This window comes from Branchiostoma belcheri, unplaced genomic scaffold (assembly GCF_001625305.1).
Source record: "Branchiostoma belcheri isolate BF01 breed outbred unplaced genomic scaffold, Haploidv18h27 scaffold2, whole genome shotgun sequence".
NCBI classification, from domain to species: Eukaryota; Metazoa; Chordata; class Leptocardii; order Amphioxiformes; family Branchiostomatidae; genus Branchiostoma; species Branchiostoma belcheri.
Genome location: NW_017803490.1, coordinates 2,332,640 through 2,351,208, shown reverse-complemented (window position 1 = coordinate 2,351,208; position 18,569 = coordinate 2,332,640). Strand labels below are relative to the sequence as shown.

At 42.6% G+C, this 18,569-nt stretch overlaps 1 protein-coding gene across 1 annotated transcript in view; it reads right to left on the bottom strand.

The window, feature by feature from the left end:
• The window catches only part of LOC109468978 (aminopeptidase N-like), a 29,333-nt gene that overhangs the window by 7,706 nt on the left and 3,058 nt on the right, over window positions 1–18,569 (bottom strand). Inside the window, exons 2-9 of the mRNA XM_019767359.1 lie at window positions 4,156–4,299; window positions 3,471–3,606; window positions 2,807–2,933; window positions 2,151–2,305; window positions 1,482–1,595; window positions 829–963; window positions 400–465; window positions 35–100 (exon numbers count right to left, since the gene is read on the bottom strand). Coding sequence (XP_019622918.1) covers window positions 35–100; window positions 400–465; window positions 829–963; window positions 1,482–1,595; window positions 2,151–2,305; window positions 2,807–2,933; window positions 3,471–3,606; window positions 4,156–4,299 — 943 coding nt within the window. The remainder of the gene's footprint in view (window positions 1–34; window positions 101–399; window positions 466–828; window positions 964–1,481; window positions 1,596–2,150; window positions 2,306–2,806; window positions 2,934–3,470; window positions 3,607–4,155; window positions 4,300–18,569) is intronic.

The following is an 18,569-nucleotide window of genomic DNA, read 5'->3' as shown; positions in this document are numbered from 1 at the left end:
CCTGAGACGTCGCCAAAAAGATACCGATACGTACCTCTGTCAGATAACGCCACAGGTCATCGTGAAAGGCATTGCGGTAGGCCAGAGCATTTAGGTACAGCTGTGAAGTGAAGGATTGTACAGTTGGCATCAGATCAACAACACGCACATAATTCACCTACAAATATCACAATTATCTTTGTTTCCCATCTATTTGCGTATTCTGATATTCACTGGCAATACTTATTCTTTTAACTTCATGATACATCTTTTCTTATTCAAAAGTTATTCAAACATTTTCAAAAATTTAAATGTTCATTTTGAACTTCACCATATTACTTATTCTTTTAAACTTTTTTTTCATCATTTCAATACAATATAAAATGTGACCTTTGAAGTGTTACACTACATATCACTGACCGTAAGTCCTTTCCTGAATGTGTTCTCACCAAGGAAGTCCACCATCATATAGATCAAGGAGCCGCCCTGCAGGATTCAGATTCAACATAACAACTTTTGTCAGAGATGGTTACTAGCAGTTGTCTTCGTAAAACGCCTGACGAAGGCGTGTTTTCCACGAACTCTAGTACTTACTCAAACACAGTCATATATATTGTGACCAGCCCCTCTATTGCTACATAATGTAACCCAGGCAGCACCACAGGTCCGGTCTGCCACAGCACCGGTCACCATGGTGACAGACGTCTGGTCCAGGTCATTAAATTTGTTTGAAACAAGGAGCTTTCACCAAAGCTCCTTGTATGGAATTTAAGAAGAAGGGAGAGATAAAACAGATCAAAAACAATAGGTTTCCTTCCGTAAATTTGAGGTAAACATGATTATTTTCACCTTTGCATATGAGATGGCATCAAAGATCTCGTTAATCTCGTCAGGATGATTGACAGGGACGTAGATAGGGTGGGAGTTCCCTAGGCCGTCAGGCTGGAACACTGACTGGAGGTCATCAATCACGAACTGATCTTTCTGGAAAGACGAAGAAAGACAGTCGTGTTATGTATTTCTTTATACCATAGGCACATCCTTTTTTCTCGTAGGATGTTCTTAGCGTGCTACTATTACTACTACTACTACTATTACTACTGCGGCTGCTATTACTACTACTGCTGCTTCTATTACTTCTGCTGCTACTACTACTGCTGCTAGCTACTACTGCTATTACTACTACTACTACTGCTATTACTACTACTACTGCTGCTAACTGTTATTATTACTACTATTACTATTACTACTACTGCTAGTACTACTACTAGTAGTACTACTACTACTGCTATTACACCTACTGCTGCTGCTATTACTACTACTACTGCTATTACTACTACTACTACTACCACAGCTGCTGCCACTGCTGCTACTACTACTAATACTACACTACTACCGTGATGGTTTATTCAGTACTCAAAGATCCACAGACATGTAGGCTTTCCTACATTTGGTATTGAATCGCTCTGATATACAATACCATTTGTTTCACCCATCCTTACCATCTGCCAGGTCGGTTCCACCACCCCTGTGCCGAACGACTCGACGTACGTGGCGAATCCCTCGTTTAGCCACAAGTCATCCCACCACTGGTTGGTCACCAGGTTCCCGAACCACTGAGGACACACAAATGCTATTAGTTGACATCGATGTAGAACAAGACTGGCAATGAAAACATACATTGCCATGGCGACAGTGGTTGCTGTTAGGGTTATTGTTTGCATGGCACTGCCATGATTTCATGATTTTGAGGAAGACCTGGTACCTGTTAAGTCTAGACAGATACAGTGCACTCCTCCCCTGAGTGTATAGTGAACGAGCCCCGGGGTCACAGAAAGTAGGGCATCCGGGGCAGACAGGTTTTCCCAAGGGTTTCCAGAAATGTGAGCTAGCAAACAGAGCTGGGAGACATTCTTGTGGACATTCCATGTCTGTGGACAAAGTTCCTGTACAATTCCTAGAATTCTTGCAAACTGCACACAATACTGTACCATTAGGCTCCTCCCAGAAACGTCGCCAAAAAGTATTTTAACAAACCATAGTTTTGCCCTATCGCATTAGAGTTGGAGTCTGCGAGGGATGCCATCCATCAAATGTACTTGCTGCGGCCTAATATTAATGTTCGGCAGTGTTAGGGAGGCCATATCTGGCTATGTGTTGGGTAAACATACCTGGTGAGCGAGTTCGTGCACCACGACGGTGGCGACTCGCTTCTTGTTGGACTGCGCGTCAGTGGCCGGGTTGTACAGGAGCGCCGTCTCGCGGTAGATGATCAAACCCCAGTTTTCCATGGCTCCGGCTGCGAAGTCTGGCACCGCCACCATGTCTGCAGCATGGACACACAATAGCCATTGATGTAGCCTGCTTGTAGCCTGGGTGCCAGACCCATAGCACATTGCGCCCAAAGTAATATCCTGCACACTGGGATATTACTTTGGGTCCATGTGCAATGTGTCTGGCACCCAGGCTATTGAAAATGGTCTAACAAAGATTTAGGTCTAATATCTCTTCAATTGTGTGGCAGGACCAGTAGATGCCAAAGTATAGAAATTTTAAAAAAAGTCCAATTGTTTAGTGACCCTTATGTACATGTACAATGTACATGTACACACACACACACACACATACACACACGCCGCATATACACACACGTACATTCGCACACGCGCGCGAACACACTCACACACACACTCACACACACACACACACACACACACACACACATACACATTTTATTTTTCATGTATGATTCATTCATGGAAGATAAAGATAGACATCTGAGTTTAGTACATTAGTGTAAGGGATTGTACATTGTTGTAATGCTCACCAGACTTGGGCAGTGGATACCCGACGTCATAGTACTGCTCCAGATAGGTGAGTGACCGGTTCCCGATGTCCAGGGCGTAAGCCGCCGCACCACTGTCTATCGCCTCCTTCCGTCCCCATACCCGCAACTAAGGGGGTGGGATAACAACGTAAAGAGGCAATCATCAGATATAACACAGTTACTGTTACATAAATACGCAAACACACGGACATATACAAAGACACAGATATATACATACACTTAACAGAAGCACATACACATGGGAAAACGACGTGAAAATGCAATCAGATATCAACAGCACAGTTACTTTTACAGAAAAACGCAAACACTCATACATGTATACAAGCACCACATACAAAGAGACACACACAAACACACACACGCAGAGAGGGAGAGAGGAGACAAATTCACACACAAACACGTACACACATACACACACAAATACACAGAGAAACATGCACACACAAGCACACATAAACGCACTGAGAGTGATATGCACCCGCATATACAGAGAAAGGTGGTAGATATACCACAAATCTTACGAAAATTAATGCAAAGGAACTTTAAATCAATTATCAATGGACAAATTTCAATGGACTTTAGCTGTTTCCTAGGAGGTTTATTCTTTTGCATGGAAGCCTTGTAACCCCTTCTACGTACGTACCGTGTGGCCATTTTCTGTTGTCAACTCGATGTAGCCAAAGTCGCAGACGATGAAGGCTAGGAGATAAGTGGGCATGCGCACTGTAGGCTGGAAAACAGCTTTTGTCCATCCAACTTCCGGTTGGTTGGTCTCATTCCTGGATAGAAATTAGCGATAGATTTATAAATAAGTATTGATCATTGATTGATATGAATTAAATCAATTAATATGCTTTGCTAGTTGCTGTTGACACAGATAGTAAACAGTGAAACTGTAATTTAACACAGTAATATTTAACTTGGAGAGTAACCAAAAGATACAATTTATAAAAGGGGTCTGGACCTCAGTTCACAACACGGGACGGGGGATGATACAGACTTCCAACGACCTTTGACCCATTATGACATGTGCGTACAGAAACACTATTGGAAATAACACTGAAACACTCTAAGCATGGCCATGCAAGACCTAATCACTCATATCTGTCATTACGCCCACTAATAAACTGTTCAAATAAACAAAACGTGACCGGAGTAGGAGCTTTTAGACGATATTTGTTAGCCCAAAAAGTATCCAAAATGGACCAAACGTTTCAGGAAAAATGGATTTTCAAAGATATTGGGACTAGAACTGCGTTCTCATTTTGGGGGCTTGCCCAACGCAATCACGTCAGACCTAGAGACTATGAAAACGATGCCCCCCGTACCTGATGATTGGCATGTTACTGAGCGCGCTGAGCCCTGACTTGTGTACGATGGTGGTGGTGAAGTTGGCCTTGAACGCCGGCTCGTCAAAACACGGGAACGCTTTCCTGGCGTCTGTCGGCTGCATCTGGGTAGTCGCCAAGTATCTGTGAAAAAAACAGACCGTTAACTTTCTGTGTTGCTTGTTGTTTTCTTGCTGGGAAAGGTGAAAATGTATGTTACAGTGAGGGACGAACAAGACCAAGACCATGCTACAATGATGTAGGCAAGTATATACTTGCTTTGTAACTGAGATTCATTCTAAAGGTATAAACTGATCGGTCACCTCTAAACACCCTCTACGTTTCTGATATATCAGAATCTTTATTTTCCCATACATTCCAAGATCTTGTGTGTTCAATTTCAAGCCCAAACATTCACGTTAGACTATGGTGTAGTGATATTATTTCTGAATGTGGTCTCATCTATTCCTCATAGTTGTTTTGTTGTACACAATGGGATACACAGTGGTAGTTGTTTTGACACATTCGACGGTCGTCCCTAGCTTTTCGTTTAATATAAATGTGCTATTCTAGGCCATGTAGCTTTCAGTAAGACATGCGAGATCATCTTTAGTAAGGTTGTCACCATGGTTGGACGTTTATATTTACTATTTGAGCTTTTAACTGGTCCTGTTGATTCTGAACGTCCTGACTATATTTACCCACTTCAGGTCCTATTGATGATTGTTTTCATGTAAACATTTGTCTGTAAACAGACATCAAGTGGCTTTGCTGGGTGGGCCATCCTTTGCAGATCTGATAAAGTTAACATTTGTCAGAGATAAGGAGATCTATGGGTGAAACATGTAATCATTTGTACAACCAACGGACACATTCTGTTTCTGAAGCCAGGGTGCCTTTGTCCTTATCTGCATCTATCGAATCTATGCGTATAGGATACTGTGGAAATTATGACCTACAGTCAAACCTGTACTAGTAATTACTTCTACAAAAAGACCATCCGACTATTGATATACAGTCAAACATGTACTAGTGTCCACCTCTACAAAAGGACCACCTTGTCATTGATATACAGTCAAACATGTACTAGTGGCCACCTCTACAAAAGGACCACCTGGCCATTGATATACAGTCATACCTGTACCAGCGACCACCTCTACAGAAAGGTCACCTGGCCATTGATATACAGTAATGTTTTCCGCCAGTGATATCGCATTTTTGCCTCACAGATATCAGTATGCTATGGGATAGGATTGACTAAACTAACTACATTAAAGAGTAACTTTGACAATCCAGTTTACTGCCCTGAAGTCGCCTTGGGTGCGTTTAAACCTGTTGGAAATCTTCCAGCCCAATACTTGGACCATGCCCAACCCCTGACGTTTAGAAAGAAGAGTACGTGTAATTGGGAACAGACATAACAGCATAGGTACGCAGAGGGAAGAGGATGTTTTGTTCATCGGGTTAGCACGCGTCTTTGTTTAGTTTACATGGAAAAGAGTTCGGAAACCTTCACTAATGGTACGGGATGTACAGATGTAAATAAAAACATCCTTGTCACGATTAACGTTTTCGCCCCAAGGGGAGCTGTTCGTTTTATTCGACTTGAAAGCTAGCCAATGTAAACCTAGTGTGGTGAAGCAAAGTGTGCTCTTAAAACTTCATTGCAACCTGTCGCGTTGTTTGCTACATGTACATCAATTAGCCATCAATAGCTGGGGCAACTCAAGTGTTAGAACTACGCACTGAAGCTTGCCCAGGCTTCGACAACGCCCCTTTTTTAAATTTCTCTGCGTTTCATTAGCATCCTTTTAGCTAATGTGACTTTGTAGAAATGTTACAGTTTTTACCTCCATGAAAATGGAGGTATTGTTTCTGGCATGTCTCTCTGTGTGTCTGTCCGTCTCTGTGTGTACATTTGTAGTCAGCATAACTTCGGAACGCCTTTATTGTGATGATATTTGGTATGTTAGTAGGTCAAAGGTCAAGGTCAAATATGAACCTCCTAGTGGCTGACCTTGGTACTGCAACAGAACTTTTTCATCTTTTGACCTGGACATGCTAAGGTCTTGGATTTTTAGTGACAGATAGCTTTTTCTGTCAGGAATAAGTGGTGTACTGTCCAGTTCGTTCTTTTGAGTTGCTTATTTCTTTGGATATTTCAACCGCGTCAATTGTTGTCGAATCATCCATTCTTTAATCACACCTTAAACAATGCGTAAAGGTTCCGTTTCTTACATTGTATATAACTTTAAGCGTGCTTAAAGATGTGCTTAAAGAGATGTTTTAGGTTGGCAATGGCAGGAACTACTAAAGCATTTAGAAGTCATGTCATGGCAAGTATTACAGAATGCAAGTATTTTCTAGAAGACGTGTGTTCTTCTTGTAAGTTTTCTACATGTTGTCTGTTCAACTAAGTCGACCCACACCACTGTTTATTTTATGTACATAGAGAAGTGTCATTCTGTCGCGCATTTGCCAAGTTTTTTTGTCCTTAACCAAACGAGACGCGGAGAAAGTGCCATTTGGTTTTACGACGGTAAATTTGCAGATGCCACTCGGTGATAAATGATGTCAGGGTACGCCCTGGTACACGAGAAAACAGGACAACAGTCACGGGGTTTTAAACATAACGCCTCGCCAAACACTGAGAAACAGGTCCAGAAAAAAACGTGTATTCGTAGGGCGTTGTACCGTAAAATAGCTAACAATCCCTGAATCATCAATCAGTGAAACAGGCTTTAGGCCTGTCTTCAAACCAACTTCACCGCTAGCGCTTCTTTGAGTGTGACACAGATACAACCTTCATCTAGCAAAGGACCAAAACATGCACTGCACAAAATGTCATATTTTACAATCCACAAGCATGACTAGATGACCCCCCTCACCTACGTACACACACACGTATACGTATACACAAAAAGATGCTAAGATCTTCTTTTTCTGGGCGTCTTCCTCGTTTAGATATCTGCGTTGTCTCTTTATCAGTCCCAGTCATGTTATCTTGCCTCGGAAGCCTGTCTAACACTTTTCCTGACCAATCCTTTGTAAATTGTGTAAACACTCGGTCCAGTGTAACACCTACCTACTTCAGATAGCTGTTATCGTGAGATAAGATACGCACGTCACGACACGGTGTTACCCAATAACGTTATCGTCAGAAACTCCTGTCACGCGATAATCCAGAATACCGGGGCCTAGTTAGCCTGGGTGCCAGCCTCCTTAGGACTCTGTCACACATAGCCGAACATGGTTTCCCGAACTCCCTCCAACCATGGCTAGGAGCAGGTCCCCAATAACGTTGTCGTCAGTAACTCCTGTCACGCGATAATCCAGAATACTGGGGCCTAGTTAGCCTAGGTGCCAGCCTCCTTAGGGCGCTGTCACATATAGCCAAACATTGCTTGGCGAACTCCCCCCAACCATGGTTAGGAGTAGGTCGGGAGCAAGGTTGGCTGGTGTTCGGCCAAGTCGACTACTGCTCGACTGGGCCAGCCGAATGTTTCAAAATGTTTACAACATTTGGGTGTGGACTGAGGGTTCGGCAATGGTTGGCTGATGGTTGGATAGTGATCGGGAGTAGGTCGGGGCGTGGTTGTCAGTGAAATTTGACCCAAATCTAACTCAAATTCCATTCGATTCTTGCAGCATTGCCTATGTATGTGATTATGTAATTTTATTGTTTGAGCCTTAGAAGATTAGCCCTGCAGGGCTAAAAGGCTTCGAAATAAATGAGAAATGAGGGCGTGGCCTAAAGCTGACCAGGCTGCTCTCAAACTTCACCGAGCAAGCAGATCGTTGACCTCTAACATTGACCAGGTGTATTTGAAGTATGCGACTCACTTTGATCACGGTTTTACCGTTTTAAACAAAGACGCCTTTTATCATGACCAACCCCCAACCCCCAGACACCTGTGCCTCATATAACAAACTGGACAAACAGTTACAGTCAAGTACCGGTCAGTGGCCATATATCAACGGGCCGGACTATCGGACTTATTGAAATTGGGGAAAGGGCAGTTTGAGGTTAGGAGGACACCTGAACACACAGTCCTTGAAGCTGCGACGAAGGTTAGGCTGGGTGGCAAGGTGGTCTTGTGGTTAGGGCTGTTGACTAGGAATCGGAAGGTACTGGGTTCGAATCCCTGGCTGTGTTGTGTCCTTGGGAAAAGCATTTCACAGCTATTTCCTTACTTGACTGAGTTGAAAATGAGTACCTAGCTTCGGTTAGGGACGTCCTCACGGATGGGATGTATACGTAGAGACTTCGAGTTGGTGGGCAAGTCTTGGAGAGAACTCAAAATGATGGGAGTTGGGCCCCCTGATGGCTTGTTATGGTACTCAAGCGGATATTCTGGTTTTAATATCTCATAATTTAGACATGCTAGGGTCATAAATCTTTTGTATTAGATAGCTCTTGCTCTTGGGATAAAATGGCATTAGTTTTGGCCCCCTATAGTAGCTTGTGCAGTCTCTTTTTAAATTCTCTTTTCAACATCAGATGTGAGATACGACTCGCGTTCATTAAAAGATTCGAAATGAACTGCTATCGAAGTTTAAACATAGTATGAAGTCAGACAAAGAATATAACAATTCATGTTTTTGAAACTGCTGGCAAATAACATAGAAATTCCAAAACAAGAAAAGTGGTTTCATATAGCACAAAATACAGCAACCGGTTACTTTGAACTCTTAAACAGCCAAAACATGAGTAGAAAAAGAGAACTCTCATATAAAAGTCAAACAAGAACAGCACTTGTTTCATATGTTTACCTGTTACATAAGTGTTTGCCTCCCACTTATCCAGTTTTATAGGTATGTTTGTAGAGGTGGCGAGGGACAATATACCTTATGGGAGGGACAAGTTGTTTTAAAGAACGTGCAGTCTGTGTTAACAGGTGGGTGCCTTTGACACAGCACGAATTGATAATCATATGATAAGGACGTTATGTAATCTGAAGTCTTTATTGCGAATACCACATTGCAGACCTATACGGGGGGGGGCCTAAAAGTGCCCAATCAACTTTGATGTCGTATAGCGTCCGAACGGCTTGCGCTAGGGCCACCAAACTTGGTGACTTTTCTTAAAATATAGTTGGCAACAATTTCATATCAAAGAGATATGTTGATAATTTTTTTGTGTTGCTATGGGTTTCTGACGCATTTTTGTAAATTTCAGTAATTTCGTTTAGACAATAAATTCATATTAATGACGTCATAATGACGTCATATTACGTCATAATGATATGAAAATTGTTGTTAGGATTTACTATTACTAGTACACTATCCTCTGAAAATTTGGTGGCCGATATACCGTTCACGAGAGCCTCCCCCCCCCAGTCCCACAAATTCCCCAAAAGTCCAGTGTAGATAGAGTTAACACACCTTTCTCCCGTTGCGTAAGCTTTAACAACTACCTGTGTTCGCTACCTGGCGCAATTCCAACGTTCTTTTGTACTCTACAATCTCTGGAGGGTCATATCCTGTCGAACTTCCTTCTCTTATATTTTACTTTCTCCTTAGAGAGATTTGTACCGAGATAAGTGTCTCCGTTAACTCATTTCACACAATAGACGTTACGTAATGTGTATCCTTAAAATACCTGCAACACTAACACAGTCATAGCCTGGCGACCAAACAAAACCTTGTTGGGAGTTCGGAATTGTTGGCCACCCCGACAGGCACTCTAACATAGGCGTAATGTCGCAAGCCTGGCGTTATTTTACCGCTATTTCCACGGTAAATGCTCCGCGGAACTTCACTCGCTAATGCCCCCACTTCGAACATTCTCAGCAAGGACACGTCTTGCCACTTCCACTGAAGCAAATCACCCTTTCTTCCTCCATCCACCACCTCTTAGGAGGAAGTTCCACGCAGAAAGCTTAAGCTTGTTTGCTAGAACAACATCACTATGGAATAAGCTACCATGTGATTGTTTTCCATATGGGTATAACCTCAAACTGTTCAAGTCTAAGGTCAACAAACATCTGTCCTCACTGGCTGTACAGTAACCCAAAACATTTTGAGTGGCTCTCATGAGCCTTGTTTTGTAGTGAATCCATAGAAGACGAAAGAGAATCGGCAGCTGGAATAGGATTTGGTCACCAGCCAGACATTTAAAGCAGATGATGCAAGTTCTGTAAATAGTCGAAACGAATTTGAGTTAAATTTTTGAACACACTCCGAACACTGCTGACTTACAGCCGAACACCATCTAAACATGGGCGAACCCCCGGACCACCCCAAGAATGTTTGAAACATTCGGCTGGCGCAGCCAAATGATGAAAACAAGCTTGAAAAGTTCAAGTCCCGGTCATGTGAACTGTAAACCTACAAAACTCATTCAGGATGTGGTTATTCCTTTTGTTTATCTAAGCTTTTAGTTTCCCATTAGTAATGTTGCTAGTATAAGAGAAAGTTGTTTCCAGACTTTACTGGTAGTCAACATCCTTGTTTAACTGTAACAGTGAAAGCTTAGGGGGCGATATGAGGTGGGCACATTGCGTCATGCATTCCATAGTCGTCATAACAATGACAATGCAGTTTACTGTTAGTCTTTTTTTGCCGGGGCCACCTACGTAGTATCACAATTTTGATGGCTTCACCACACTACTTCGTGGTGATGAAATTCTGAGTTAAGCACATAATTTTTACAATTAGACTCAAAACTGCAAAGGAATGATCCGTAAAGTAAGTTTTTTAGTAGCTTTGTCACACTTTCCTGCAATGTGGGGCGTAAACTTTTGTAATCTTGAAAATCAACAGTTTGCATCAGACAAATATATTATCCCTACCAATAATGTATAGGATGCTAGCTATCCAACCGTTTTATGGCTTCACCACACCATTTGTGTGAAAGGAGGATAGGTCCATTTTTGGTACGGTGGATGTGGTGAAGCCATGCTGCATTTGCTCTTGAGCAAATGTCGGCCTTTCCAGTTTTTTGTTTTGTAATTTTTTCGTTCTGTGGTTGGGTTTCGGAGACATTGCCTTATGAATGAAAAACAGGAAGGCTTATTGTGTAGATTTTTGGACGTCGAAAAATGACATTCGAAATTTTGATTGGCAAGTGTTTGGAGAAGCATAGGTCACCCACATCTCGTGACGTCCCTGCACGTGACCAACACGTGACCAACACGTGACAATCGTGTTCATGCAACACTGCAGTACATTACATCAGGCGTTCAATACAAGCCCTTGTTACAAAAGGCACGCTTGTGTATAAAATCATGTTTACTCTTGATAAAAGTGTTAAACAAATATCCGCTTTGTAATAGAATGTCCCTAACGTCAATTTCATGCTATGCGTGATGTCTGTATGTGCATAGTGCATGATGTAACATGAATGAATGAATGAATGAATGAATGAATGAATGAATGAATGAATGAATGAATGAACTTTATTGCTTGACTGTTATATATGCTACAATGCTAAGCAATCGTTACAATAATACTGGTCTTTTTTTCTAAAAACTATGACTACAGGAATGTACGTAATTGGCGCATGGACCTAATTATGTACGTTAAATGTTTCTGTCTGTTATAACACATTCTGGCATACGTATTGGCTTACGTCCGTAGATGGATGACATAATTAGATCGAAATCATGGGTAAAACTCGTGATAAAAAGGGTTAAACAAACATCCTATTACATCATATACATTGTTGACAGAAATCAAAGTACTTTCATCTTATTGAGTTGAGGTCGGACTTTGTTCCTTCATTTGCATCCACACCCGCGACTTTGAAATAAAATCAACTGGGTATCCAGAAAATAAAAATAAAGATCAGACAAGATACACAAAAGCAGTAATTATAAGCTTATATCAAGCAACTAGATGGATTTTGAAAAATCTATCCAGTTTATAGTTGAGTATTTATTTTATTGTTTAAAAACAACAAGATCGCAATTGTTTCTGTTCTCGTAAATTTTATAACGTATCATAACGTCATCCATAAATTCAAACTCACACTTTACAAAATCGTATCTTCAAGCAAATCTTAAAGCATACGTAAATATTCACGTAAAAGAAGAAATGGAATCTTTACGCATTGTTTAAGGTGTGCTTAAAGGTTGGATTTTTGTAGTGTCTAATTGCAATGCTTTTCTGATATCTACCCCCTCCCCCATCTGCTTGAAGATTGAATTTTTTTTTTACTGCAAATCTGTTCTAGGTTCAGTTCAGTGACGTCTGACTTTTACCCACATGTGTTTTAAATGACCGAAGAACGAGACGAAATCGCAAGGTGAGGTCGGATAGAGTTCGTTAAGGTCACGGGGTCACGCCGGTAATGGAGGTTAACGAAAATTAGCCCGCCGGGCGGTAATCAAAACCACGCGAGATTTGGCGAGCATTTGAACCCCGCCTACACACCGTTAGGACCTCATTACTGGGTCAGGTGCACACCGTCTAGAGGCTAGCTCAGCGACTGCCAGTTGAGCTAGCCTCTACCAGGCTTCGGGAGGCGGCTGAAAAGAGTAGAAATGGGCCAAACAGAGAGATTATAGGCTTGGATGTTTGGTCCGCTAGAGAGTACAGTTGACCAACTCCCCTGCCATGTTATCACTGTTTGGCCCGAAGCCTGTTAGAGGCTACTGTTGAGCGGCCAAAAATGGCCTCAGCTTAGAGGTGGTTTGCCGACCCTATTCTTATTAAAGCAAAGCCTTTTTCTGACAGCCTATTTTTCCTGCCGGCTTTCCAATACTGCAGTCCTGTAGAGAAATAATTTAAACCAGCACCGTCAAAAATTCCTATGAACTCCAGTTTGAACGGTTACCAGTATAACTAGCCTGGATGCCAGACCCATAGAGATCTAACACGCTAGGCCCACAGTTACACCCCGTTCAGACCAGTGGTTCAGGGCCTAATTGAGGGGGCTGTGATATAATTTCCTTGGAGGCATGTTGGCCCTCGAGCCGTGGAACTGGCCACTGAAGGCCCTGGAAGCAGTCTGCCACCTAGGCTACAGTATAACGTAGGGACGTGGCCTGTGTAGGCACTGTAAATAGTATGGCACCCAGGCTACGGTATAATGTAGGGACTGGCCTGTGTAGGCCCTGGAAGCAGTCTGGCACCCAGGCTACAGTATAACCTAGGGTCGTGACTCCATCTCTGTTTGTCAAATCCTGTTAGTTGAAGGGAAGAAGCCTGCGGCCCAACACGCAATTAGAGATCACTTATGGAGCGGGGGGCCTGGGGCAGAGAGTGGAAACAGGTGCAGGGAACGGTCAAAGAGGCACCCAAAGCGATTTCAGGACAGTAAAACTGGATTTTCAAAGTCAATTTTCAAAGTTATTCTTTTAATGTAGTAAGTTGAATCAACCCTGCCCCATAGCATACTGATATATGTGAGGCAAAAATCAGATGCGGAAAATGGGGTTCTTGTATCGTAGGTTGGTTTTACGCGTCTGGCTATTTATTGGTGGTACCACAAAATACAGGGACTCCTCACGTAGCATTTTTTTGGCGGAGGGGAGGGGCTATTTCAAACGCTTCAAGTATGAAATGATGACGAAAATGCGCTACGAAACGGCACTGAAGATCAATATCAGACAGATTTCACCATCCAGAATATTCTTTTTTTATTATTTTGCAGCCCTAAAATTGCACTGTATGCCTTTAAGGTAAAACAAGTACACTATAGAAACGTTGATACCTGTTGATAATGCACAGTGTTCTACAACTCAGTATAAGTGAAACGCCTGGCTGCAATCTAGTGACGGAAAGAAAAACTAAGCTGAAAGGCAATGCCGCTCTTTCACCGCTGACATTTTCAGAAATGCGGATCTAGCGTATCAACGCTCGGGGCCACATATACACTGATCTAAAGGCCTAATGCAGCTTCTAAAGAACGCGGTAGAAACTTGGAACATATTGGCCATTAGGAAACGAAAATTGCTTTAATTTTCCCTACGTCAGACAGAGTTACCCTTATGGCTACGTACGTCATCACAGAAGTGTAAATGGTAAAGTACCTGGGGTACCCTGGCGGCTAAAGACGCTATTTATAGGAATCATTTAAGGCGAGAGGGTGGGGGCGGCGTGGTCTACAAGTCAAAACAGGTGAGGCTTAACCTTTGGAAAACAGACATGTAAGACTCACGGGCCAGATTTCTAGCCAAATAGATTTTCTACACATTTTGTCATTTTTGACATAATGATACAACTAGAAGAATTGTAAAAGTGTAATTCTCCCTCTCTCTCTCTCCCTCCCTCTCTCACTCTTTCCATGTGTCTGTAGCGCCCTCTCTCTCTCTTTACACTCTCTTCCTCTGTCTATCTTTTTCTCTCTTAGCCTAAGGAGCTTACCCCTGTATACTGTCCCCGCAATAGCCCCCTCTCTCTTTCTCTCTCCCTCTCTCCCTCTCTCCTCTCTCTCCAACACTCTCCCTCTCTTCCTCTGTGTGTGTCTCTCTCCCTCTCTCTCTCTCTTCACACACAAACTCAAAGACACACAAAATTATGTTTAGTTAGCTACACATTTTGAAGAGAACCTGCAAACGGACCTGCAAACTTGCCTTACAGACCTACACATATTAAATTTTCCAGCTCAGGTTTAGTAAATTTACGTTGGGTCATGCCCTTGTTTCCTCAGCTCCGACAGCTTCCAACAACCTTCTGCCTCAGACATGCCAAGTATGACCCGACGAAAGACACAACGTGAGAAGGTCGCAACGAAAGACCTTGAAGTATTTCAAATGTGACATGTTCATGAACTTCGGTGTGACACTGACAGACAACAGACAGCATTCAGGGGTACTCTGTCGTCTCAAAATGCCAAGAAACATCACGATAGACATATGGGGGTTAGAGACCCCGTCACGAAAGATCCAAAGTAAAACATTACATAGTTTGGCTTTGTGAGTTTTCATTTCTATGGTAGAAAGGAGTTCTAAACTTCTGTGATTTTTTTTCTTTTATTTAAGTACAATTATCATATAGCCAGAAGGCTCCATTTGCCATTGGTTATCAGGCCGTTACCTCAAAAGTGGTGGGTTATTAGAATAACCGACCACTTTTTTGGCCGTACCATTATACAGGGGACAGGGTACTAACAGTAGTGTTAAGACTTGTAGTATTTCTATTAAATTTTTGTTCTTCTAAAAAGTTTGTTAAATTCATCATATGGTTTAAGTGTAACGTATTCTTCTTCGCTTCACAAAACCTTAAAAAATGGCAGAAATTAGTTGGGTGTGACACAAGTCTCTTGAAATTAACAAAATCTGGTTTCCTTCCAAATTGCCCTGACCAACCTTATTTGACCTTTAATTCAACTCCAACTGAAACGATAGTCGGACCGACGCAAAGCATGACGGGAGGTTCTTCAAAGGTCATCTCAACTGAGTCGTAAGGGCCAAAGTGGCTGCCAACATGTCATATTTCATTTCATGGGGACATCTCACATTATCTTCATGTTTCTTTTCCTTAAACAAGCTTACGAAGTCGTTTATCTCTTGATTTTTATTTCAGATCAAAATTAAAAACTATTACTTTTGTAGCATTATAAAAACATTCACTCGGAAGAGTAAAAACTCTGGCTCTATAATTTCTATTCTTATGTCTAACGTAAAATTAATCTACATAAAAGTGTACAAATTTAAAAGTCTTAAAGCTCATGTACAGTGTCGTTACTATATACTTAAGCGTGCTCGGCTCGGAACCAAGAGATCCCTGATCGAGAGAGGTTCGAACCCAGCCTTGTCACCGATCTTGTGCTCTTGGGAAAGGCAAACTTTCTTCACTTCACTCAGGTGAAAATGAGCATGCCAGAATGAATCGTGGGCATTAAAAAGAAAACCAAACAAAATCAATGAGTTCGTGACTGATGAGTCAACAGAAGTATTAAATGTGACATTGACATCTGTTTTGGGGACACACAGTAAGAGCTTTTGGCACCTGTGTATCTCTGTTGGCACGAGACATACGTAAAGACGCACGGACACGTGGCTGGCAACTCTGCCTAATTTCAAGCACACCGGCAGAGCGTACAGCGAATGCGCTAAACCCGTAAAGTATTGTGCACTTGTGCACATATTATGTATAGGACTTCGGCAGAACGTCGTATCCGCGTATCCAAGGATGATACCCAGTCTGTAGTTTTCAAATGTTTTGTCGGAAAAGATATCGTCTGAAATGGACAAAACTCTAATGCAGCGTTGACCAAACATCCAACGAAAACTGTGGGGAAAAAAGTGTGATGTGCAGTTTGTTTTGCTCAAGTGTCCTATCTGTATCTGTTATAATCTGTATAGCCGGTATAACCGCCCTTCGGCGTAACACACCAGCTTCGCAGGCACGCGGCGCGGTGGCAGCAGGCTACATCACACTGGCGAACGACTTGTTATACCTAACAAGCTAGTATCATAAAAAGCAAGGGGTAGTGGGCGTACGCCAATGGAGAAATTGGCTGGAACATCTCCAATGCCAAATGCCATTTTAGTAAAAAAAACTGTTCCCTGGGTCATTACTAAGGTCGAGAGTACACAGTACAGGGTCAACTACATACTAGTACTGGGGCCTTAATTGTGTGGCACCAAACACACACACGCTTCCAATTATACTATAGTTGGGGTTATTTGGTACAATCTAAATCAACCATTACATAGCCTGGGTGTCAGACCCATAGCACACTAGGCTCAAAGTTATCCAGTGGGCCAGTGTACACACAGGATAACTTGGGCCAAGTGTGCTATGGGTCTGGCATCCAGGCTAAACATTACAAAGCAGAAGATTGTTTCTATCTGCTCACAATCTAAACGTCTTGAAAATAAAATACCCTTTCTGAGCTTGGAGGCGAAAGCTTCTCAACATTACGTCGATGGCCTTATTTCGTAACATCTAAATCCATAGTTACGTAAGCGGAAGACTGGGGAAAATTTAAGTGAAGATCGTTTCTATAGCTGCTCGCAGTCTAGGGTAGACATCTTGAAAAGAAAATGCCCTTTCTGGAGTTGAAATCATCCCCACTTTAGTTCTATTTCCAGAGCCTCTGACCTTATTTCGTAACCTTTAAATCAAGAATCAGTAAAAGCATACTATAGATAGATGGTTAATAGTTGTGAGCAGCCTAAGGTTGGAAAGTGCCCTTTCAGACTTCGAAGGTGACATTTCTCCACTTCTATTTCCAGAACCTCGGACGGGCGTCTTACGTATGTGGCCATTATGTGCTAGCCTATCGTAGCTCAGGGGCATGCTCTCTTCGGAGCTGTAGTAGTTTTCCCCCGGCCAGCTCAACTGGCCGTCCGGTGTAAGTTTTGCGCCTGTAGGAAGTTTGTACTAGCCTGGGTACCATCCTACTTGTATGCCGGGGCTCCCACACTCGCATCCCTAAGAAGTACTTCTTAGGGATGCGAGTGTGGGAGCCCCGGCATACAAGTAGGATGGTACCCAGGCTAAGTTTGTACCGGGCAAAAGTTTGATTGTAGGTGAACTCCCGGCGTGCAAAACCTACCGGGGAGCCTAGCTGAGTCGAGCGGGGAAGAGCACCTGCAGCCCCGAAGCCGCGAAGGAAACATGCCCCAACCACGATAGACCGGATACCAGGCTATAGGCATATACCTGACGGACGCCACAGTAGCCATAGCCTGGTATCCAGTCTATCGCGGTTTGGGGGGATTTCCTTCGGGGCTGCTGAAGCTCTTCCCCGTCCGCTTTAGCTAGGTTCCCTGGTAGGTTTTTCACTTTTCACGATTGGAGATTGTGTTGGAGCTAATCGACTCCCCGGCCTACAGGCGTAACACTCCTGCCGGACGGTCTGTTGAGCTGGGCGGGGAAAAACTATTAGAGCCCCGAAGACAGCATGCCCTAACCACGATAGACCAGGACCAAGAACCAGGTCTCACAGTCACATTATCCGCTGATCGCGTGTAACAGGAACGCAAACCGCCGATAAATCGTCTCCTGTCCCGCAGGTTTTAAAACAGAACCACATTTCCAAAGCACATAGGCGGTAATGCGAACCACATAAACACTATCTGTCAGGGGCAGGTTGTCAGACAGATTGCTGAATCATTTGTCCGGCATGTTTTCATTATTAACTGTTCGTGACTTTAGTATACTGCCCCTTCTACGATCACGAAAGAAAGGACCTGTTTGAAGAGGCCGACAAATTCCATCCTAAGTTCTCCACGTTTAAAGACAATTAAAAGAAAACTACTCTCCTCTTGAAATCACAAAACCCTTACACAGTAGGAAAAGTGGGATCATTTGTCTTCCACTGTCTCGGAAAAAGAAGTCGAACCCAAGTTGGACTTTAGTGTTGAGTAGTTAGAGTAGTCACATACTCTTATTTATAGAATTAGACAGATATCTTTGATTTTCGGTATATGATTAGTTATTAGGGTCAATATGACGAGGTTTGGTCTTTTCTTTGTATATTTATTTTCAGATATTGAAATAAAGTAAATAATAAG